Source organism: Daucus carota, chromosome 1, assembly GCF_001625215.2.
Source record: "Daucus carota subsp. sativus chromosome 1, DH1 v3.0, whole genome shotgun sequence".
NCBI lineage: Eukaryota > Viridiplantae > Streptophyta > Magnoliopsida > Apiales > Apiaceae > Daucus > Daucus carota.
Window position 1 is genome coordinate 42,326,227 of NC_030381.2, and position 23,974 is coordinate 42,350,200.

Sequence of the window (23,974 nt, forward strand, 5' to 3'; positions counted from 1 at the left end):
CTTATAAATTTTAACTTGCTTTGACTTCTATTTCATTTTTTTACTTTAAATAAAAACGCTTCTTTTAGGCTCACTCACACAGCTTCTGCATGCTAACTAACGACCCGAGATCTCCTTATTCTAGCAAAAATGACCATTCTCACGTTCATGATCTCTTTCATTTAACAAGTCCCTAATGGAGTCACTATTGTCCCGAGTTTTGCTATCAACAGTCATCAAGAATTAGACTTAGTTATCCTCTAAAATTTGTAGCTCTGCCGTGATGTACATGTAGGGATTTTGATCGTCTAGCAACCACGGGTCGGTGAGAGGATATTGATAATCACGAAGAAAGTAAAACTAAAAACACGCTCATAGCAAATGTAGGTAAAGCTTGGACCACCATCCTGCTCAAAATTTCCTTTCATCGTCTCGCCTCGAAAGTAAGGATCCGTTTCAGCTTCGAATGAGTTTTCTTTTATTTCTTTTAAAGAACTTAAATTACTAACTTCTTTCTTTCCAGAATATTAGACCCAAAGCTTCTCGATTATTTGCCTCGATCATTTGTAACACACCACATATATCTTCTCGATTATACGCTACTCTCTCCGTTTCTCTGATTCATATACACTTTCCTTTCGGGCATGTTCCATTCAATTCTATACATTTCAAAACTTTTCAAAAATAGTATATCTCTATAATATAAAAATCACACCCACCCACCCATTACTTCCATCTACTTTTTCAAATATATCAATTAAATATTCATGAGTCCCGCCACTTTACCTACTTTTCTTTGTATTTCTCACTACTTTACTACGTTATACATTTTTCTTAGTTCTCGTGTCCATTTGAAACGTATACGTCTCAGAGGGACGGAGGGTCGGAGGGAGTATATATAATTTTAGAGCTAACAAACAAGGATTACTTTTTTGAGTTCACTTTTTAACCCAATGCATTCTCAAATTTACTTGGTAGCTCCAAAATTTTGATAGTCTTTTCCTGAATGGCTTTGTTACAAACATAATTATTACCAGCAAGCAACATATGTGTTATCATCACCGGCGCATTTCGACACACTTTAACCCCGTGAATCCATCTACATTCTTCATAGCTTCAAATCATTGTTGACAGTAGAATATATTAGATATGAGTTGAACATACGGGGTTAATGCAAGTTTTATTGAATTCTCTTAAGATTTCTTATTATTTTAAAGAATTACAACCACAAACATAAATAAGACAATGAACAAGAGTTCCACTACTACAATACAGCAGTTAAATATGCATGCAAGAATAAACAGTAGTAAGAACTACACATATAAACTCAAATTAAATTTTATTTCATCCAAATTTTACTTCAATTTAGGTTTTTCGTGATGAAAAACCCACCTTTCTTTTCTTGAAACTCAGAGATAACAGAGTCTTCATTTAGTGCTCCAAATAGATGAAATTAAGATTGATGGTTTTATTTACTAGTACATACACTTGTTATAAAGTTTGAAAACTAATCAGAATATGCACAACTGTTTTGTTTGTTGCTTGAATATAAAATTTCAACTTGGATCACAACAACACCTTTTCTTGATAATAATTTGTCTTATCCATCTCCTATCATGTTCGTTAAATCTTTGAGAATGGTGTTAATTGGTAGTCTGATATGTTTGCCTCCACAGCTTTGAATAAAAATAACATTTCAAAATTCCCTCCAAATAATTCATAACTACCTTTGTAGATATTCATGACTTACAGATCAATCGCTTTGCATATAGGCCGATGTCCAAGATGCCTCCAGGCTCTATCTACTATGTTTAGATTACCTTGACCTCCAAAAATTATACTCCCTCCATCCCATAATACTTTTCTCATTTGTCCTTTTCATGTTTGCCGACGTACACTTTTGATCGTTAATATCTTTAATTTCGTATTAGTAGTTTATATATCACTACAAAAAAGCGGGCAAATCCGACCGCCAAAATCGGCCGGAAATGAACAAAATCGGTCGGTTTTGAGGTCATTTCCGACCACCGACCGACCACGTCGGTCCCTTTAAACCGAGTCAGGAATGACGTATCGGTCCGAAATGAGGAATATAACCGATCGATTCTTTTGGTCGGAAATGTGTTGCCATATCCTTATACACGTGGATTGTATCAGATAAATCTGGCCCATCGTTGACGTGTCATACACGTGGATTGTCTCAAAACCGACCAATGATGGTCGGAAATGTGTTGGTCGGTAAAGAAGTTCAGGGCTCAGCTGTGCAATCCATTAATAAAAACGACCGCAGTGTGATCAGAAATGAATCGGTCGGAAATGCTTTTTCAGGGTCCATAGGGTGAGCTTTTGGGCTAAAACTGACCACACTTTGGTCGGAGATGAGTTGGTCGGAAATTCATGAATACAAATTCAACAAGATCACTCATTAATATATTTAGTCTTGTAGATTAGACGTAAATTAATAATTTGTCTCATGTTGTGAACAGTACCGACATATGAAATGAGAAAAGTAAAAATGTGAACAGTACCGACATATGAAATGGGAAAAGTAAAAAGGAAAGGAGGGAGTATTTATTTTGACTACTAATATGTACAAGATACATAAACACGTTAAAAGAATTAAAAAATATATATTAGAATCAACCTATAATGACTTTGATCTTGACCACCAATATATACACAAAACACAATCATCTATTTTAACAAATTTTACGTAAACAAATGGTAATCTTATATCTTTGTTCTGGCAAGTAAAAATTAAATGATACGAGCATCAAATCAGAGTAAAAACATATAGTAGTTATTATCATTTTATTAATACTCACTATATATTATTATCAGACCTTTAGCTAAAACGATCAACCATTTTTCTTATAGCACAACCGTTAATTGTGATTTGTGAACCCATTCCAAAACTGAGTTTTAATTAAATTTTATTTTAGCCCTCCCCCACAACACTGATCGAATCATTAATGGTGCAGTATATATATAATGATACTCTTTGGGTTAATATGAGATTAAAGTCCTACTGTAATCTAAGCGAGACCTTTTTTTTTTTTTTTTTACAAATGACATGCACATTAATTCGTTCCAAAATATATATTTATTTTTATGAATAAATATTAAAAGGTATTGACTAGATATATATTCTTGATATATTTTCTATGAAATCTATATATATATGGGGTTCATAAAATGATAATTAGTAAACGTAGCTTGTCTGGTTCTTAGGCTCGTAACGTGAAAATTAAGAAATAAATCATGACCTAGAACAACGTGAAAATTAAGGAATCAAATTCATGAACGCAAATAAATTGGAAACACCTGTCTATTTATAATGTGGAAAGATGAATCCATGATATTTTGAGTAGCTTCACAGGTTTCTTTATTTCTTAACACCCGGAATATCGGGGAGTGTCCTGATCAGTATGAGCATGCAGGATCGAATCAATATTATATGAAATAACTAATTTTTATTGTTTTATATCTTGATGGACCTCTACGTACAGTGTTGATGAAGCGTAGTTGAGGTAACTTGTGTGGTATTTAATTGGCTGCCATGGATCTAGCAACTTCTTTACTTGTCTAGATTGAGATTTCTAAGTGAAGGGAAAGGAATCATATATGGATATTACTTAAGACGTGGATATCATGCATATATGTGTAGATAAAGATTCCAGTTATACTGAGAACTCTTGTTGGAAATTTGTGGAGTTAAGCATCATTGTTGTTAATCACTCACAAATTGACTTCATTAGTTTATACTAACTAACATCATTATTCAAACTTGTCAAATATGCATTTGGTAGCTCTTTAGACTTCTTGAAAGTATGTGTATAAACTATAAACATACCTCCTTGAATAATAATGTGATAAAATTGTTCACTATAATAACTCACATCAAAATATCATATTATATATATGTATAACATATATGTATATATTATATTTTCTTTGTGTATAATAAATGAGTTGTTTTAAGTTCATAATTAACTTTTATTTTGAAGTACATAATTAATTTTCTTAAAGATATTGTTTATAAAGTATATTAATTAATAAAAAAATCTCCCAGAAGAATATAAATAATGATTGGCATATATTGATTATCAAGTCATTTAATTTTTGGGGACATGCTCTTTTGGTTAATCTCTTTGAATTGTCATGATTAAGTGTCTTAAATAAATGTAGAGGAGTTTATATAGTCTGGCGGCAGCTAATTTGCTTAGTATATGCGTTACCATTATAAATAATTGCTTAATTCGTATTGTTACAGGCCCCCCTTGTTATGTCACAAATCTTCTACACAAAGTCGCTAAAAAGCAGTGTGGAAATGATAAAATTTCTACCTTGGACCAATATTGATGAGAGAAGTGTACTAAAAGTACTTGTGTACTGATTATATAAACTTTTTACTTGAATTATACGTGTGTGGTCGTGGCAATGGAGAGAATGACAGACACACAGAGAAAACGAAGGCTTCATGGGGTGGAAATGATGATGATTTTTTGCAAAGGTGGTGGGGTTTTTGCTTGGTTATACAATCTGTAGGGAGAGAATGTTAGCATTTTTAAAATTGATGGAGTGTTTGAAATTGAGGTATGGGAATGAAATCAAGCTAACTCATATCTAATATTTGGTTAGAGTTCTTTTATTGTTTATTGTGATATTCATACTTAAAATCGCGAGATTATGAATTTTAGAAACTCAAGAGGAGAGGTGAGTATGAGATGGTGGTATGAGCATCATTATTATTGTTATTTTTTTATTCTTCGTAAAAATATTAATAATAACAAGAAAATATTTATATGTACAAATAAATGTTATTAATAATAATGAAAATATTTTTAATTTTTTATCTAATAAAATAAAATAATTTATTCAATAACATAATAATATTTAAAATTAAACAGAATGATTCCAACACTCAGCCAAACACGTGATATCAGAAATAATACTTAACATCATATATACCACCCAAACCCGGTTCATTCCGATCCCGTACAGCTCCCCGAACTAAACGACCCCTATAGTTATGTTTAAAATCAAACAACTTTTATAAGATATATGCATATTTATATGCACTGAAAAATATATTTCACAATTCACTGTTTGCTTACACAATATATATATAGTTTCTAAATTATTTTGCTATATTTGGGATAAATGAATTTGAATGTAACCAAATCTAATTTGAACACTTTAAACTAGAGATCACATCTACACCTCCATCATCAAATTTCCTATTTAAAAGAAATGATCCATTCCTTTGTATGTTCAATTTCTTTTCAAATCTCATCCATTCTTCCCGGCTAAACACAATCTTAACATGGTAAAACTTTGTTGCATACAATATATCTATAGTAAATCGATAGGTAGAGTAGTAACAAGAACGGTTAAAAGCAAAAGCAGGATGACAAAGACGGTTGGTCTTCTTGTCTTTGACTCTATCTAGGTCTGTATATTACAATATCACATATATGCATTTGCCTTCACTCACAAGGTAATCATCATATGTCTGGCTAGGAATGGAACACATTTTGCTTCCACTTCACATAAGCCCCCTATCATCACCTTCTTCTTTATATATACATCATCTACTCTTGTCATGAGAACTAATAAGCAAAGGTTTATAATTATATACTTGTTACACATAAATTCATATTGAGCGAAATGAGGAAGCCTGCAGATCAAACCGAGAAAGCGAGCAACAAGGGGAATGTGAAGCTAAGAAAAGGCTTATGGTCACCCGAAGAAGATGAGAAACTGATGGTGTACATGCTGAGGAACGGCCAAGGCTGCTGGACTGATATTGCTAAGAATGCCGGCTTGCAGAGGTGTGGCAAAAGCTGTCGTCTCCGGTGGATCAATTACTTGCGCCCAGATCTCAAACGTGGCTCCTTTTCGCTACAAGAAGAACAGCTTATCATTCATTTGCACTCCATCCTCGGCAACAGGTAATTATCTATAATGTCTATACATCTTTATATTTTGTCTTCTACACCTCTACACCCTGACAGAGCTTGAAGAATTATAATTTTTATTTATCTAACCCGATTGAATGGCCTTACAAAATTAGTGATCTGCACCTTGTACAAAACTGTGTGTACATAATTTAGTATTTTCAGGACTTCTGCATGTTGCCTGATCATACATCTTCTGCATGCATGTCTGCAGATCATACATTAATTAGTTAAAATTGACATTTAAGTATAGGAGTGTCATTTGAAAATATACAGATGGACTTCAGTAAAATTTTAAAATATTTAGATGTAGTATAAAAATAAACACTACTAATACACCAAATCAAGAACTCCTTTATTCAGGTTTCTTAGTTCCTCCTTTGATCTACGTAGACGACTGACAACTGAAACACCAATAGGTTTACATATCCCACTACCCTTGGCGATATATCTGCAAGTTCATAATTATTATTAATATGAATGTTGTAAAAGCACCAATGATGCGGCTATTGAATCTTGATCACATTTCATTGACTTCGAGTGAGTGCCGTTTGGTACCCGCGTATATGATTACTTTAATTGTCGAATACATATATGATCACTTGCATTACATAATTAATTGATTAGCTTGTGTCAATTTTCAAATTTCTTGCCTCATTATCCGATTTGTTATTGGTAGGTTTTGTATAGTATGTGTATAACAAGAATTAAATGGTACTGATGATGTGATGAATGATTAAGTTTTCTATGTCTAATGCTAACTAGTTTTGACTTGATCAGGCATATATATCCATATTTGTTAAATTTTATTTGAGTCTGTTAAATATCTACTATATATTTGATCTGATGATCATGCAACCAATTGTCTATTTGATTCAATGTAGGTGGTCTCAGATCGCAGCACGATTGCCAGGAAGAACGGACAACGAGATCAAGAATTTCTGGAACTCTACAATAAAGAAAAGGTTAAAGGACAGTGTCATTTCCACAACTTCACCAAACAACAGCATATCATCAGATCCTATTAATGGTATAACCGGAGGAATGATATCTTTCGAAGAACATGAGCTTATGAACTTCTGCATGGATTCTATTTCCGCGACTACTTCATCTTCTTCCATGCAAAACAGCATCACCTCTGCAACTTACCAGTTTGATCCTTTCCCTCCACTGCAAGACAACAGCCATGAAATAAACATTGCACCGAGGTTATTCAATGTGCCTAATCATAGCGTAGAAGGTGGAATCCTGGATGATTATGGTGGTTTTGAGCAATACGTGACCGGGTTTGAAAATGACCTCAGTGTCCCTTCCTTGGAAAACGACGGTAATGCTGAACTAATGTTTGATAAGAGAAGTTCGAATGGGAAATACTTGATTGATGTTGATCAGAGCATAAAAGTAGAGGATTTTGATTTTGGTACTAATAATCATTGGCAAGGAGGACAAAACTTAAAAACAGGATCAGATCAATTGGATTGGGAGAGTTTGTTGGCAAATGTCTCTTTCTCACCTTACCTTGATTTCCAAATTGAATAACTACAACCTACAGAAAATTACTCGATATCTTCTGGGAAATAGATAATTTTTCCTCGAGCCTTAGGCGATATAAACTTTTCTTTTTCTTGCAAAAATTTGTATATCTGCAATTTGTAGAACTTAAGAGTTAAAGCAATAAGTACTGGGTACAATTAAGCTGAGGGTGGTTCCAGAGATGTACATGTATATGAACTTCAAGTCAATCTGCACGCGGGAACTGGAGTTCATGGAATAATGTTCATTGTTTTTAACAGAAGATGTTTATATTGAATTCTTTTCCACAAGTGAAGCAGAAGTAAATGCTTTATTTTCTGTGAAATTGTATGTGCAAATGTAGTATATATATTGATACTAGCTATGAGAAATTCTGGGCACATACGTAGTATATATCACGGATAAAATTAATCCAAAACGTCAGCAGCAACTTTCGGTGTGTATCAAAGACCCCAAAAAGAAGTAAAACAAGCATTCAAAATATGTTGATTAATGTTCAGCATCCATGAATAATCAGAATATGGAGCTGGCAGAGGACATTATCGGCTCTACCTTTATGCTCTCGATCTTCCAAGTCCAATTTAGCAACCGTGTGAAACTTGTTAAACCGGTAAGTACTTGCAGAGAAACAATGGAGTTCACAGAGATTTAGAAAGAGATTGTGAGAGATTGTGAGAGAGGAAAAGATCAACTATCATTCATACGTCTTAACTGTACAATCTGGAATGATCTAGACTATTTACAAGAGAGCTAAATGAAACAAAGCGGGAAAGTTTGTTACAGAATTCTTACAGTTGGCCTTATTTGGATCAGAAGATTTCTTGTTGAAGGTAGGTTGAGACTGAAATGTTCGACAAGAGTTAACATTTAAATAAGCAGAATCTGTGATGAATCGACCGCCATAATGAATTTCTCTTTAAGATTCTTCTTGTAACAACAGATAATTATAGGCTTGTCCAATGGAGTGTGATAAGACCCAATTTGCAGCTCCGATGACCTGGTTGTCTCAGCTGCGGTCCGATGAAGTAAAGCAACCTGCTGGTGGGGAACCTGCAAAACAATGCAAATGGGGGGTGGTCTCCGATTTGCACCTCCGGCGTGACAATCAGTGGAGAGTAATTTTCGAGGTGAATGTTTACTGGGATTCTTAGCTTACCTCCTTCCTTCTCGTGTATTCCTATTTATATCTTCAGCCGTAGCCTCGTCTTGAGTCTTGTCCTTTTAGATTGAGCACGTGCATCCCGGCCATGCAGCGACTCCGGGGTTTTGCCCTATTCCTCTCGCTAACGGGTGTTGATTTGTATGCGGGGTCCTCTCGCTAGCATGTCTCCCGCGGTCAACGGAGTCAGTCTTTGTATTCCTGGGAGGGTACTATCATTGCCCCCCTGCTTCCTCGCGTTGGTCGTCTGGGCAAGGCGGGGAAGGAAATAGTGGACGGATTGTTTTGGCTTTTCCGCGGTCGGTTTTTAGCTTCCTGTCGAGGTGGGTCCAATCGTCCTTCTCGGTCTATTTAAAGGGCGTGGATCTGGAGTCCTTATGTGTTCTCTTTTTTCAGCATATCAATTTCCCTCTACTTATCTCGAGAGTAGTCATGAGTCGTTCTTTGGATGAGTGCGACGCTATCTTGGCTGATATGTGTGATTGTTATCGCATGAGTGTGGAAAAGACTCGGTGGTATGGTGACAACATTGGACGTCGTTACAGAGAGTGTGCTGAGGACGTGTGCGGTTTTCATCGATGGGTGGATTCTCCTATTTGCTCGCGTGGGCGCGAGGCCCTCCGGGAGCTTCAACGTCGTCACGAGGTCGAGTATGAGGACGATTGCCGTCGTAGGGATGCTTTGATTTCTTGGTACGAGAGGCGTTGGGAGGAAGAGAAGAAAAGGTTCAAGGAGACTCTTGCTGGGCTGTCCATCCTTTGCGATGTGGTCAAAAATTTGGTTCTTGAAGCTACTGACCCCGTCGAACTTGTGGAGCCTGCTCCTTCCCTTCATCCCCCTATGGAAGAGTGGGAGTGATCGTCTTCGTTCATAATCCTTGTACTTTGTTCTGTTTGTCTTTTTCTTCCCTAATGTGCCCTGCGTGGCCTTTTGCGTTTCCTTGTAACTTTAATTTCAGCTCTCTTATCGTTTCGCTAATGTTCTCCTGCTGTATCGTTGGGTTACCTTGTAATATATTAGATTTCGTTGTTTTTATCTCTTACTGTCTTCTTTTTGTTTTTCACGCTCTTCGTGCCAATGTTTTTACACGGTTGTTGTTGTATGTACTGTTATTGCCCCCCAGAAGTGGGGAGGGGGAGATTTGTAACTTTTGAGTTATGTGATGCCCCCCTGTTCACTTCTTTAAATGTTGAAGTAGGGTAGTATTTCCTTTTTGTGCGTATGTTTTTTGTTGTCAATAACATGTGGTTGGATGACAACGGGTGTTGTGGTGGTTCATCATCCGCTTTTGAAATGATGGTGGTATATCTCTTTTATTTTGTCAGACGATATGTTTCTTGGTGTAATATAATCGAATTTTTCTTTGAAGTAAACTGTTATGTGTAACGGGTTTGACTACTTCTCGTGTCATAGGCGGGTATTAAATATCTGAGCGTCGCTCCGTTTAAAATGAGTTAGTAGGGGTAATTGGGTGATTATAGTGCGGGTGGGCAAAATGGTCAAAGCGGTCTCGTAAATTTAAACGTTGAACGGCTTTGTAATTTTGACCGTCACTCTCATCAATTGGCCCGGGCTCTTACTTAGTATAAATACCCAATCGTTATCATTAGGCTGGGCTGAGTTTTGACGATTTTTTGCGATTGAAAGCGTCGGATACACCATTGGTTTGGTACTCGTGCTTCTTGTTGATTGTGTTTGTTGCCCCCCTTTCCCTTGAATCAGGTATGATTTCCGACTTTCTTGACGGGGAAAGGAGTCCATAACTGTCATGTGTCTTTTATGTCTTATCGCACTGATGTTTTGGCATCTGTCTCATGTGTATAGTCGTCGTCTTTCTTCTATTTGGGTTTAATCAATTGCGTGTTTAGCGATTTGTTTAGTATGTTCACTTGACCTTTGTTCTTTTGTCGACGACTGCCCCCCGATTCCAGGTGGGGTTTTCTCGTTGTTTGAGTCTATCGTTATTGCGTCGTGCTAGTTTGGGTGTGCGTTCCGGGTGAGCTACCAAGTGTTTGAGTTTTTGTCCGCTATGGGGTCTAGGGTTTAATGTGCATGATATATGTTATGTGTTGACTGCACTGCTATACATAACATCTTGCTTGTGTATCCTCCTTTATTCCCATGTTTGTAGTGTAAGCATCTTGCGGGATCTTCTTATTTGGGTGTGCATGTGGCGTCTTATTTTGGTTGTGAGGTTACTATTTTGCATTTTCTAGTGTCGAGTTGTAGACTTTATTTACTTATTTTGCTCATTTGGAACGATCGTCTTTATTGCACCCTTGTGGCTGTTAAACTGGTTGTGGCATTCTTAGATGTCGAATCGTAAGGCGAGGTCTCGCGCAAGGGGTGTATGTAATGTGGGCCAACCCAATGTTCGTACTGTCGTAAGTTTACTGAATGAGGATGGTTCGTGGGGGGATTCCCCGCATTTTCAAGTACCCGAAGTTGCACATCTGGATAAGGAAGAGTATTTTCGTAGCTACGATGAATACTATCGGACTCATGGTGTGTTGCCACCTGTTTTTGACGAGAAAGAGCTGGAGTCAAAATTTAACGGGTATGATGGGTTACGCTACCCCAGTAGTTTCAATGCCGCTGAGCACGGTGATAAAATTTCTCGAGCCTTCCAGATTAGTGGGGGGTATTCCTGGCGGGTTGCTCGAGAGGATGAGAGGTTATACTCACGTCCTGCTGATGGGTCTATTGCTATGCCGCTATCACATTTTAAAGCGGGGTTGCGTCCTCGCCCTCATCGGTTTTTTGTGGCCTTGTTTAAGCAGGAGTTCCGGTGTTCTCCTGCTCAATTCTCGCCGAATGCTATACGACTGATTTTGTGGTTTATCGCTGCATGTCATAAGCTACAGAGACAGCCCACCTTCAAGACTTTCTTTTCCATTTTCTATGTGAAAGCGTCACGTAAGGAGCCCTTCTATGAGTTGGTGCAATTTTCGCGCAATACGCGACTGGGCTTAGCCGTTGATGGTTACCATCCCGTTAAGACGCCTCGGTGTATGAAGAACTGGTGGAATGAATTTATCATGTTACAGGGTGGTGAGTGGTCATATATGCCTGGGTTTACCACTGAGTGTTCTGTCACATATAGGGTTCCGCCGAGTTTACACACTCGTGAAGTGCTGGAATGGGTGCGAAGTGTAGTTCATGTTTTTGGGGAGTCATGGCCGGTTTCTGAGTTTTATCCCGTTTCCAATCTTAAGAAACATAATTGTGAGTGTCGTAGCCTTTTTATGCGAGTTAAACTGTGTGGCTTTTTCATATTGTTCCAGTGTTGTGTCGTTGTCCTTATGTTTTGGTTTGTATGTTTTACTGTGTAACCCCTTTGGCTTTCGTTTTGATATCTGTTATTAACGCTTCTTCTTTTTGTTCTGTAGTGTATCCACCGCACTCGATGGATAACGAGGAGTTTGTTTGGGATGTGACGGACCCGCTGTGGGATAGTTTCATGGCGAGTTACGCTCCTGTTCCGGAGCATTTGCGTAAGAAGAAAGGGATTGTTGATGGAGATGTTGTGGATGATGCTTTGGACGTTGAGGCTTTGGTTGATACTGCTGGAACCGATAAGGTTGTGGTTAAAGATGCTTCTAAGAGTCTGTTGTCGGATGATTGGGATGATGATAGGCCTTTAGCTGAAGCGGGGCGTGCCCGTCGTCGATTGGTAAAACAAAGTGCACGTGCAGAGGAAGTGGTCGATGCTGACACGGGAATCGAGGAAGCTGCTTTAAATATTCCTGTGAGTAGCTAGGCTCGTCTTTATTTTCTATAAATGCTTTAAGTGATCTGTTTATTTATGCGTCTATCGTATCCGATGGTTTTAGCATTTTCTTTGAGTGTTGTTGTGTCTGCTTCATTAACCTATTAATTGTCATGTCTCATATCCAGGATGAACAAATCCCTGTGGGAGTTTTCGAGTTATCTGAGGGGATGAGCCATAATTCAGGAGACTTCTTCATGGGTCTCTCTGATGGTGTAGATCCAACCCAAGATCTTCCATCTGTTGGCAGTGGGAGGAGGGTGGTGTCCGAAGATAGTGATGAGGTGCCGAAGATAGATGTGAGCAACGTGAAAGGTAAGAATGTTGTGGGTGAAGTGCCGAGGGTTGGGTCGTCCGCTGTCGCTCATGACGGGTTAACTGAGGATCTGGTGAATGTGATTGAGAATCGTACTGTGGTATGTGAAGCAGTGGGGAGTGCGAAACGGAAACGTGAGATTGACATCTTTCCTTCGCCCAAACGTGATCGACATTCCCTTGGGGGCGAAAGGGAGGTGGTCGCGGGTAAACATTCGCGACCTAAAAAATTGGTGCCCTCTCGGAATTTGGGTTTATTAAACCGTAGCCAGGTTCGACGAAAACAACAGCTAGTGCATTCCAGCTCTTCGGGAGATGAATATGAGGAAGACCCGAACCGTGGTACCAAACGGAAGCGGGTAGGCTATTTATTCAGAACCACCCCTCGCCCGTTGTTGCCTGATCTGTTGACTGAGGATGATCAATGGAAGTTGGATGGTTGCAGTGCCCGAAAGCGTGTGAAACGGGTTGAAAGAGCGGCCGGTCTGGTAGGGGTGTTGTTGTCATCATTTTTCTTGGTGTTCGATTTGTGTAGTGTGTTTTGTGTTTGTTTTGACCTATGCACGATCAGTGTGTGTATATTTCTGTTACTTTTTAGCTAGCTGATCTTGTGTAATATCAGGTTTTGGGCGAGCTGTCCGGGTTGACCACTGCCTTTATGTCAGAGAAAGCACGCAGTGCCCGGTTACAGAGGCGTAAACATGGTTTGGAGGAGGAACTTAATAACGTTAAAGCCAAGCTTGGCGAGATGGAGCCTGCGGAAAAAATTAAGCTTCAAGAACAACTGGCGGGTGTTTCGAAAGAGCGTGACGAATGTCGGGTTTTGATTCGTGAGCTGGAGGGTCAAATTAATGCGAGCAAGGAGGAAAATCGGGTTGCTCAAGAAAAATTGAAGGCTTTACAGGATATGCATTTGGATGTGACCGGAAAATTGCAAGTTAGTGAGACTGCCCGCTGTGAGGCTGATAAGTTGGTTTCCCGCTTGCGGGGTGATATTGAGGGTTTGAAAGTGACACTTGAGAATGTGCCTCGTCGAGAAGTGGTGCTAGCTGAGTTTCGTGCCAGCGACGAATATAAGCAAGAAGTCATTGAGTCACGTGTGGCTGCTGTGGAGACCTTCAGAACCAGCGAGGATTTTGCCGAAGAGATACGCCGAGCAGTGCAGCAGAGCCTGAGTGAGTTTAAAAAGGGCGTGGAGTATGCCCAAGCCTTAGACCATGCGCGGGCAATGGCGATAGCGGAGTTTCGTGATGGTGTTGCTTTTAAACAAGCTGTTGGAGCTGAAGCTGGGAAGATGTCGCTGCGGATCGTAGAATGTTGTCGAGAATTTTTTAAGGATGATATGCAACGGCCATCACAGGAGTTTGGGGTGTTTTTTACAGAGTTCATTCGTCGTTCACGGGGTGCGCCTGGAAGGAAACCCGCTATGTAATCATCTGGGGTTTCCGCTTTTGTTTTGTGATATAATCCTTTGTTTCCAGATTATTATGTATTAAGTATGACCAGTAGATGGATGTTATGGGAACCTTTATGCTGGTGTTGTATGACTTGTTCGGAAAGTCTTTAAACGATTATCTATCTCATTTGCTTTTGCCTTAGCAATTTTGTTGCTTGTTTTTGTTGCTTTAACAAGTATTTTGTCTGTTTGCCAATGCGAATGACTAACGTGCTTAAGCGCATTGTTTTATTATGGTGCCTTTTTGACTGCTGTTATGATATATTATTCGTTGTGTCCGATCGGCTGAGTATCGTATTTGTCTGTTTATTCGTTCGTTGGTACTAGCAGTTGACTATTCGTTTGACAAAATATAGATAAGTTGATTCATTTGTCAGAAACATACATGAGGCATTTTGTCTGTAGGTGCATAAGTGTCACGAATACAGTAGACTGTAGATATGAGAGGTGTAGTGGAAAATTTGTCTGTGGCATTCTGACATTGTTACTTATGATAACGGATGGTGCCGTTACTAGGCGTAGTATTTGCGTAGTTTCTCGGCATGCCATGTGTTGTTGACTTCTTCGCCGTTAACCCTTTCCAGCTTATAAGACCCTGGACGAAGTACTTCTTTGATGCGATAAGGGCCTTCCCACTTGGGCATTAACTTTCCTGTATGTCGTGGGTCAGAGGCCTCCGTTGCCCGCAGTACCAAGTCGCCCGCTGTGAAGTTGCGGATTCGTGTTTTTTTGGCGAAGTATTCCTTCGTCTTCTCTTTGTATCCGGCCATTTTTTCGACTGCCTTTTCCCTTGCCTCGTCGAGCAATACCAAGTTTGTCTTCAGTCCTAACTCATTGTCCGTTTCCTCGAACTGCAAGAGGCGATGGGACGGGGAGCCTATTTCTACGGGCAAAAGCGCTTCAGTGCCGAAAGATAGCTTATATGGAGTTTCTTGGGTGCTAGTGCGGGCTGTGGTCCGGTAGGACCATAAGACGCTGGGCAACTCTTCTGGCCACTTCTTTTTCATCCATTGAAGTCTCTTTTCCAGTCCTCGAACGATGATCCGATTCGTTACTTCAACCTGTCCATTGCTTTGTGGGTGACACACAGACGCTTTGCGGTGTTTGATCCCCAGGTCCGATAAGTACTTTGTGAATTTCTTGCCGACAAATTGTGTCCCGTTGTCGGACACCAGAACCACGGGTATTCCAAAGCGAGTTATGATATGGTCTCGAACGAATTTGATCGCGTCTTCTTGGGTAATATTCCTTAAGGCCTTAGCCTCTGCCCATTTGGTCATGTAGTCAATAGCAACCATGACGTACTGCAGCTCGCCCCTCGCTTTAGGGAATGGTCCCATGATGTCTATTCCCCACATAGCAAATGGTATCGGCGATAGGATGGACGACGGGAGTGTTGGGGACATCCGCGGCATGTTGGCGAATCTCTGACAACTGTCACACTTCTTCACAAAGGCTCGACAATCTGCTGCCATCGTGGGCCAGAAATACCCTTGGCGTACAATCTTGTGAGTCAACGCCTTTCCCGCCATGTGGTCACCGCAAATACCTTCGTGTACCTCCCGCATGCAGTATTCAGCCTCATCCGAGTCAACACATTTCAAGATGGGGGCGTCGAAACTCTTCTTGTATAGACAATCGCCTTCAATGAAGTATCTTGCGGCTTGACGGCGTATTTTGTCTGCTGCAACCTTATCGAGCGGCAAAGAGTTATCCTTCAGAAAGTTGATAACTGGGGCCATCCAGGTTGGGTCGCTCTCGTGAATTTCCAATATTTGACTTCCTTCCGTGGTTGGTGTGCGCAAAGTTTCGAAGTAGACTGAGGCGTCGAGATCTTCCTTGTTTGCTTCCGCTAGCCGGGATAGTAGGTCCGCCATGGTGTTGTCTGTGCGGTCCACCTGTTGAAGCTCCCAGTGAGCGAATTTGCTTAAAAGGCTTTGGGTGATCGCCTGGTAGCGGGATAGAGTTAAGTCCTTGATTGTGTATTCTCCCGTCGTCTGGCGCACTACGACTTGCGAGTCGCTGAAAATAACAATCTGTTGTACCTGCAGATGTGTCGCCAGCCTTAGCCCCGCTGTGATAGCCTCATATTCAGCTTGATTATTCGTCGTTATGAACTCAAATCGTATTGCTTGTAAAACTTGAAATCCGCTTGGACTAATTAACACCACCCCGGCGCCGCTACGTGTTTTCGTGGCGGAGCCGTCAACGAAGAGTTTCCATGGCTGTTTGGCTTCATTTGCGATGGCGGGTTGGTCCACTTCCATCGGTGTACCTTCTCGCGCATTACATGTTCCTTCTGTCACGAAATCTGCCAGAGCCTGTCCCTTTATCGCTTTCCTGGGGATATATGTTATGCTATATTGACTAAGTTCAACGGCCCAGTTGATTAGTCTACCCGACATGTCGGCCTTGTTCAGGATTTTCCGTAACGGTTGATCAGTTACCACCATTATGTCTCTCCCTTGGAAGTAGTGTCGCAGTTTTCGGCTGGCCGTAACTAAAGCGTACGCAATTTTCTGAATTGGTGGATAACGGGTCTCGAACTCCTTCAACACTTGACTTACATAATACACAGGCTGTTGTCCCGCCGTTGTCTCTCTTATGAGGACTGCTCCTACAGCTTTGTCTGATGCCGACAAGTATACCGATAGCGGTTCGTTGGCTACCGTCGTTGTAAGTAGCGGAGGAGAAGCGAGATAAACTTTTAATTCCTCGAAAGCATGCTGGCATTCTTCTGTCCATTCTATCTTGTGGGTGTTAGCTGCGCCTTTCAATGTGGCGAAAAAGGGTAAGCACCTGTCCGCTAGGCGCGGAATGAAACGTCGTAGCGCCGCTAGACTGCCCGTCAAGCGTTGAATCTCTTTTGTTGTTTTCGGTGGTTGCATGTCCACAATTGCTTTGATTTTTTCTGGGTTTGCCTCGATTCCTCGTTCGCTGATGAGGTATCCTAGAAACTTTCCTGCTCCGAGGGCAAAAGTGCATTTTCCTGGATTTAATTTCATATCGACGGTTCGAAGTCTGTCAAAGCATTCTCGTAGATCCGCCAGGTGTGACTCCGGGTCCATAGTCTTGACAATCATGTCATCCACGTACACCTCCATGTTGCGTCCTATTTGTTCTGCAAACACTTTGTTCATCATGCGTTGATACGTGGCTCCGGCATTGATTAGTCCAAACGGCATGACCTTATAACAGTAAACCCCTCTATGCGTGATAAAAGAGGTTTTTTCTCTGTCCTCCGGGGCTAATTTGATTTGATTATATCCTGAGAACGCGTCCATGAAACTAAGCATTAAATGTCCCGCTGTTGCATCGATAAGTTGGTCGATGGACGGTAGGGGAAAAGGATCCTTCGGGCATGCCGCATTCAAATCCGTGTAATCCACACATACCCGCCATTTTCCGTTAGCTTTTTTGACCAATACTACATTCGCGATCCACTCGGGGTATGTCACTTCGCAGATAAGGTCCGCCTCCAACATTTTGTCTATTTCTTCGTCTATGGCCTTCTGACGCTCCGGAGCAAAGTTACGCCGCTTCTGTTTTTTCGGTTTCACTGACGGGTTGACGTTTAATTTGTGCATAGATACTGACTCGCTTAGACCGGGCATATCCTTCGGATGCCAGGCGAAGATGTCAGCATATTCCCTTAGCAACTTGGTCAGTCCCTCTTTTAATACCGCATCAAGCCCAGCCCCTATGCTTACGGTTCGTTCGCTGTCGCCCGGGATCAGCTCAATCTGCTCAACAGCGGAGGCCGGTGAGATAGCGGGTATAGTATCTCTTGAAATGCACGTTTTCAGGCATGGGTGGATCCGCTGGATTTCTTCGGGGTCGGTTTCGTATCCCGCGTTCATGGGGTGTGAGCCGTCTCCGCTCTCTGGTTTGTCTTCCTGATCGACCGTTTGGACCTCCTTCTGCTTTTTCTGTTTCTTTGCGTTCTTTCCCCAATTCGATGATGGGGGGTCCCTTTTTTTCTCCTCCTCTCTTACCTTCTTGAAGTTGGTGGGCTCTGTCTGTGCAAGAGCTAGTGCCGATCCGTAACAAGATCTTGATGCTGTTGTGTCGCCCCGTAACTCTCCTATGCCTCTGGCTGTGGGGAATTTCATTTTGAGATGAGTGACTGAGATGATGGCCCTCAACGCCGCGAGTGCGGGTCGTCCTAGTATCATGTTGTATGCTGAGTGAGAGCTGACCACGTACAACTTTACCTCTTTTAATATCGACTGCGGGGATGTTCCGTATAGGACTGGCACCTTCATCGTTCCCATGACGGGGACGGCATTATGACCGAAACCATAGAGGTTTTGACCCGGCGGGCACCTCTGAAGCTCGTATCCTGCTAAGTTCATTCTTTCCCAACAATGAGTGAAGATTATGTTTACGGATGATCCGTTATCAATCAGTACCTTTTTGACTATGTTATCCAGGATTTCCACTTTTACCACAAGAGCTTCAGTGTGTCCTGGATCGACTCCTTCCAGATCGGCGTCTGTGAAGGTGATAGCGTTGTCAGCTCCTCTTGTATGGTCGATGGTGAAAATCTCTCCTTGCTCGAACCTAGGCGGTGAGGCACATCCCCCGATTACAACGTTGATCACATTCTTTCCTTTGTCCGCTGTGTTACTACCCGAGGGGTTCGTGTTTCCCTGATGATACCCCGGGTTTATTATCTGACGAGGCAAGTATTGATTGATGTGTCCCTGTCGCACGAGGCGTTCCAAGAAATGTTTCAAAGAGTTGCAACTTTCCGTTGTGTGCCCGTGCGCTCCATGGTAATCGCAATGCTTCGAATTATCTCTATCCGCCGCCGCTGTCCACATAGGTGGCGGGGACACGAAAAAGGGTTTGTTCCGGATTTCTTTGAGTATGTCCTCCCTCGGCATGCTAAAGACTGTGAAACTCTGGTCAGATCGTTTGTCTCGTCTTTCCGGAGGTGGTGGAGGCGGTTGTGCCAAACGGGTCTTGTCGATTACGGGTATGGTCATGCTTTTGATCAGTGCTTCTCCCGAGGTCCTGGGACTGTTTCCTTCTGCGTACTTGGTGGTGTTATCCCGTGTTCGATGGTAAGTTACCTGCTCCCTTTGGTAGTGGTTTTGCGACTGCTGTTGAGGGGCCCGGGTTTGTTTTAAGACTTTCATCGTTTCTGCTTCTGTTATGAATCGTGACGCTAGGGCGTATGCCTTTGACAAAGAATCAGGCCTCTGATTCATTAATTCGCATATGTATTTTTCACATTCGTAGGGATTGAGTCCTCGACGGAGATGTATTAGCGCCTCTGTCTCGTTGACTACTTCCACTTTGTCGACCGCCTGCTTAAACCGCTTAAGGTAGCTTCCTAAGTCCTCTTGGTCTCCTTGCCTGATAGATTCCAAGTAGATTGTATGTACCTCGTGTGGCTTGTTTGTACGGAAACGGGCTAAAAATATTTTCTTGAACTCAGCCCATGACCCTATAGTCCTTGGCGGTATCCTGTTGAACCACCGTTGTGCGTTACCTTTCAGGCTGGTAGCGAAAAATCGACAACTTGTTAGATCCTTGTATTCATAAAATTTTCCCAACTGGTCGAATTGGTTTAGGTGATCCTCGGGGTCTCCTTCTCCATTGTAAGCGTCTAAGTTGGGATGTTTGAGGTTCCTTTGTTTCTTCTCTTCTTCCAGCTTCTTGGTAAAGGGGGATTCTCCTTCCAGCGGTGTCACCTCCCCTTCGACTCTTTTCTTCAATGCATCTATGGATTTGAGCAAGTCCTGCCTGGACTCTTTCCCGCTGTCACTTTCGGGGCCAACCCCTCCGCCTTTAGTCCGTTTACTACCTCTCACTTCATCTTCTCCGTCTGCTTCTTCCCGTCTATCTCTCCTTTCTGCTCTTTTTCTTTCTTCGTCTCGACGCTTCCTATTGGCCTTCCATGTCTCATCTCTGTGGTGGTCTCCTCCGTGTCTAGAATGTGCGGTGTCCTTGGAGGAACCTAACCGTGAGAATATGGACCTTTCTCTCTCCGTGTGAGGAGGGTTTTTTCTTCCCGAGGATCTTCTGTCGTTCACATGAGATTCTCCCTCGTTTTCACCATTCTTCCACTTATCCTGTAGCCTCGCGATGGTTTGTCTCAAGTCTTTCGCTTGGTTTGATGTCAGACCCTCTAAGTTGATGAGGCCCGCAGTGTCCCTTCGCGTCGGGGTATGGTGACTTTCATTAGTGTGCTCCACATGTTCTTGCTCATTTCCCTCTCCTCCTTGCCGAGGGATGTTGGTATCATGCATCCTTTTTGTCCTGGACTCCGTCGCAGTTCTTGGAGAAGGCATGCTTGTAGGTGGCCTGTTTATGTATTTCCTGCGCAGAGTTCTGGCGTATTATCCCGTTCTTCAATATTCCGTTTCCCAAGAGAAAAAAGGTCAGGGGAGGAACTTCCTCAATACCACCCCCTTCCTGGCGCGCCAAATGATAAGACCCAATTTGCAGCTCCGATGACCTGGTTGTCTCAGCTGCGGTCCGATGAAGTAAAGCAACCTGCTGGTGGGGAACCTGCAAAACAATGCAAATGGGGGGTGGTCTCCGATTTGCACCTCCGGCGTGACAATCAGTGGAGAGTAATTTTCGAGGTGAATGTTTACTGGGATTCTTAGCTTACCTCCTTCCTTCTCGTGTATTCCTATTTATATCTTCAGCCGTAGCCTCGTCTTGAGTCTTGTCCTTTTAGATTGAGCACGTGCATCCCGGCCATGCAGCGACTCCGGGGTTTTGCCCTATTCCTCTCGCTAACGGGTGTTGATTTGTATGCGGGGTCCTCTCGCTAGCATGTCTCCCGCGGTCAACGGAGTCAGTCTTTGTATTCCTGGGAGGGTACTATCAGAGTGCAAAGGAAAATTCATGAAAACTGGACCTCTAATAATAGCATATATAAGAGTCGTTCGAACCCATTAAAAACTAAATGATTTTGATCTTGTTGAAACTTGGAAAGTTTATGGGAAGCACTACATGTGCAGCCAAACCTGCAAACTGGTATCCAACGAAGTGAATCAATATCATTCCACACCATTTTTAGTTAAGTAAAATAATCAACAATGTCTTGAGAAATTTCACTTAATATTTTGTATAGACCAAACAGCTGGGCTCTTTTAGAGACACCATATCAATCTTCAAGTTCTTTTCGAATTTTCACTATAGAGAGTAATAATAGATGACGCTCCTACCTAAAGATTTAGATAGAGCGCCTAAGATCTAAACAATTATCATATCATTACAATAAGATTAGCTTTTGTAGGAGACATCTCACATCAGATTCATCAAGTTTAGGCAAAGAACCATAAAAAAGACAAAATTTATTTCTAGCAGATGGCAATGGAATTAAATTGAACGTTTAAATATATACATTAAAAATTATATCTTAACTTATAAATTAATTCTCACATAGTTTACATTATCAATAAATACTCCGGCCACAAAATTTACAACTTTTGTCAGGGTAGAAATTGCTCTTAGCACCAAACAGAATTATTCTTATATGAATAATCTTTTTGAATTGTAGGCAGTTGGTACACAATTAAAATTTATGCACATGCAAGACTCTCCCCTATTTTCAAAATTATACTAAATTCTACCGTTTTATTATTTCGACTAGATTAAATTTGATTGTTTTATTTCTAGATAAAATTTATTATTTTTGATCATTTCTGATTAAAATTAGCTATCTAAGCCCGTATTTTGATCATCGAATATACCGGCAAATCTTATCGTAGGCAGCTAGCGTGATTGTGGTGTTCTCATCATTATAGCGCCCTTTCCGAAGACTAGCTGCATTTTGAGAAAACAAAGCATGCAATAAACAATGTACGGACAAGCTTGATATGACCCGTATGTGGCTTAATTCCCTTTTGAAGATCATGCATGCCATTACTGTCTGAATATGGAATCACTTCAGAATTACACTAGCTCCATCCCTAATCTTCCGGGACACATATCGTAAAAGTTATATAGTCCATGTATGATTATAGCTGGACCAACTTAGATCCATAAAATGTTATTTGGGTTCTGCGAGTTGAGAGCATACGCTTTTGGCTTGTATATGCGTTTATGCAACCCCCTTCGTACGTACTTTATCTATTTTCCGAATACATATGTTCAGAGCACAAGCATGCACATTAAGAATACATATTTCGGTTTTTCTGGTGTGCTGCTTAGCGTGGAAATCTTTGTATTTAGATATTTTGATTGCCTCCTACTTTTTAATAATGGTGGACTACCTGCATATACACCAACCACACCAATCAAAATGTATTAAATATAAAAAATTTCGCGCTTAGCACGTGCGCATGGACACACACTAGACAAACCCTACATAGGGAACCGCCATGTTCACCTGCAAGTACATTGTGCAAGGACACCACCAATCAAAGATTAATGGAGTAATTAATTTTGGTCCAATCAAAGAGGTTATGCCACTAGGAAAGTCCCTTTTGACAAAACCCATTGTCACTTGGTCCTTACCCGTTCATATGACAAGTGACCTAATATAAAAACAGATGTGTGATACAACATTCCACCATCAATATTACCATTTCCAAAGTTTCCTACCTAATCAAATACCCTGGTTAAACTTATTATAGTCCCCGAATCATTTGTCGCTATACATATCATCTCGAGCTTTAGAGAAAATCCAAGTTTGTTTAAATTAACAAATGGCCTAATTAATCATATATAATTAACATATTCTTAGCAAGATCACAGTGCTTATCCCAAGCTGTTTCGTTTTATATTGACAAAGGTACTTCAAATGCGTTTTGCACTATTCTGGGCACGCAGCATACACGTTCTCTAACATTGTTTAATAGATTTGTTTTGTGATAAGTGGACTACTTTGATTCACCGTTATCACCTACTAATACTATATTTGCAATTTGGCACTCATTTCTCCCGAACTTTGCTGCTCTAGTATATAATTGAAACATGCGATCATGTTGCTAACCTACTTAATTACTTTTAGGAAAAACTTAAAATATATTATTTTAAAGAATAAATGAATATCTTGTATAAATATCTCTTTTCTTCATTAATGAATTAATTTCAATATACTTCTGTTAATTTCATCAAAGTAGCTATGCGATTTTAGGTAGAAAGTGACTAAATATTTTGAGTAAATTTGTAAAATGTAAATAAAATGCAAATGAAGTTGGCATGGTGGTGCAGACAATTTAATTGCCAAAGGTAATAGTAGAACATTGTTAATGAATCCGTGTGCTCCATTAGCTCGCATTGTGCACTGATCTGCAATAATTTTTATATCTTGCTACTCAAACTGTGTTCTAATTAGCATTAATGTTGTTACATGTCGACATAATGTTGCTACTAATATTGGGTTATTTTGTTGTATTCTTCATATCCTGGCCTGGCCAATTGTTTGTGGAGCTGATACACACTCTCTTTTTCCCAAAATAAGAGCCATTTTGATTTTTTACACAGTAATTTGAGATGTAAAAAAGACGTACTTCTACATATTAGTTTTCAATTTTTTTTCATTTTTCTGAATAAAAATATCGATGGTAAATTTTTATTTTAAAAAAAAGTTTAAAGATAAAATATAGAAGTATATTTTTTTTACAACTCAAGGGAGTACGTACCTATATGGCTATTAAGAGAATATTATTATGTAGTTTAAAGCATATTAACTTAAAAACCCTATCATCATTCTCAAAAAAAAAAAAAAAACCCTATCATATATATTTACATGATAGTAAAAATATATTTAAGAGAAAGCTTTATGGATCAAAAATGAAAGAATTAGAGGAGCAGAAATAATTGAAACTCGT

General features: G+C 40.5%; 2 protein-coding genes across 2 annotated transcripts; both read left to right on the top strand.

The window, feature by feature from the left end:
- The first annotated feature begins 5,531 nt into the window (after nucleotides 1-5,531).
- LOC108197981 (transcription factor MYB46) lies at nucleotides 5,532-7,816 on the top strand. Its single transcript, XM_017365725.2, has 2 exons — nucleotides 5,532-5,933; nucleotides 6,824-7,816. The coding sequence occupies exons 1-2, from the start codon at nucleotides 5,650-5,652 to the stop codon at nucleotides 7,476-7,478; spliced, it is 939 nt and encodes a 312-aa protein (XP_017221214.1). The 5' UTR covers nucleotides 5,532-5,649; the 3' UTR covers nucleotides 7,479-7,816.
- A 4,671-nt stretch (nucleotides 7,817-12,487) lies between these two features.
- On the top strand, nucleotides 12,488-14,235 carry LOC135150883 (uncharacterized). The gene is made up of 2 exons (XM_064088513.1): nucleotides 12,488-13,203; nucleotides 13,338-14,235. Exons 1-2 carry the CDS (start codon nucleotides 12,514-12,516, stop codon nucleotides 14,145-14,147), a joined length of 1,500 nt encoding a protein of 499 aa, XP_063944583.1. The 5' UTR covers nucleotides 12,488-12,513; the 3' UTR covers nucleotides 14,148-14,235.
- Nucleotides 14,236-23,974: the final 9,739 nt, after the last annotated feature.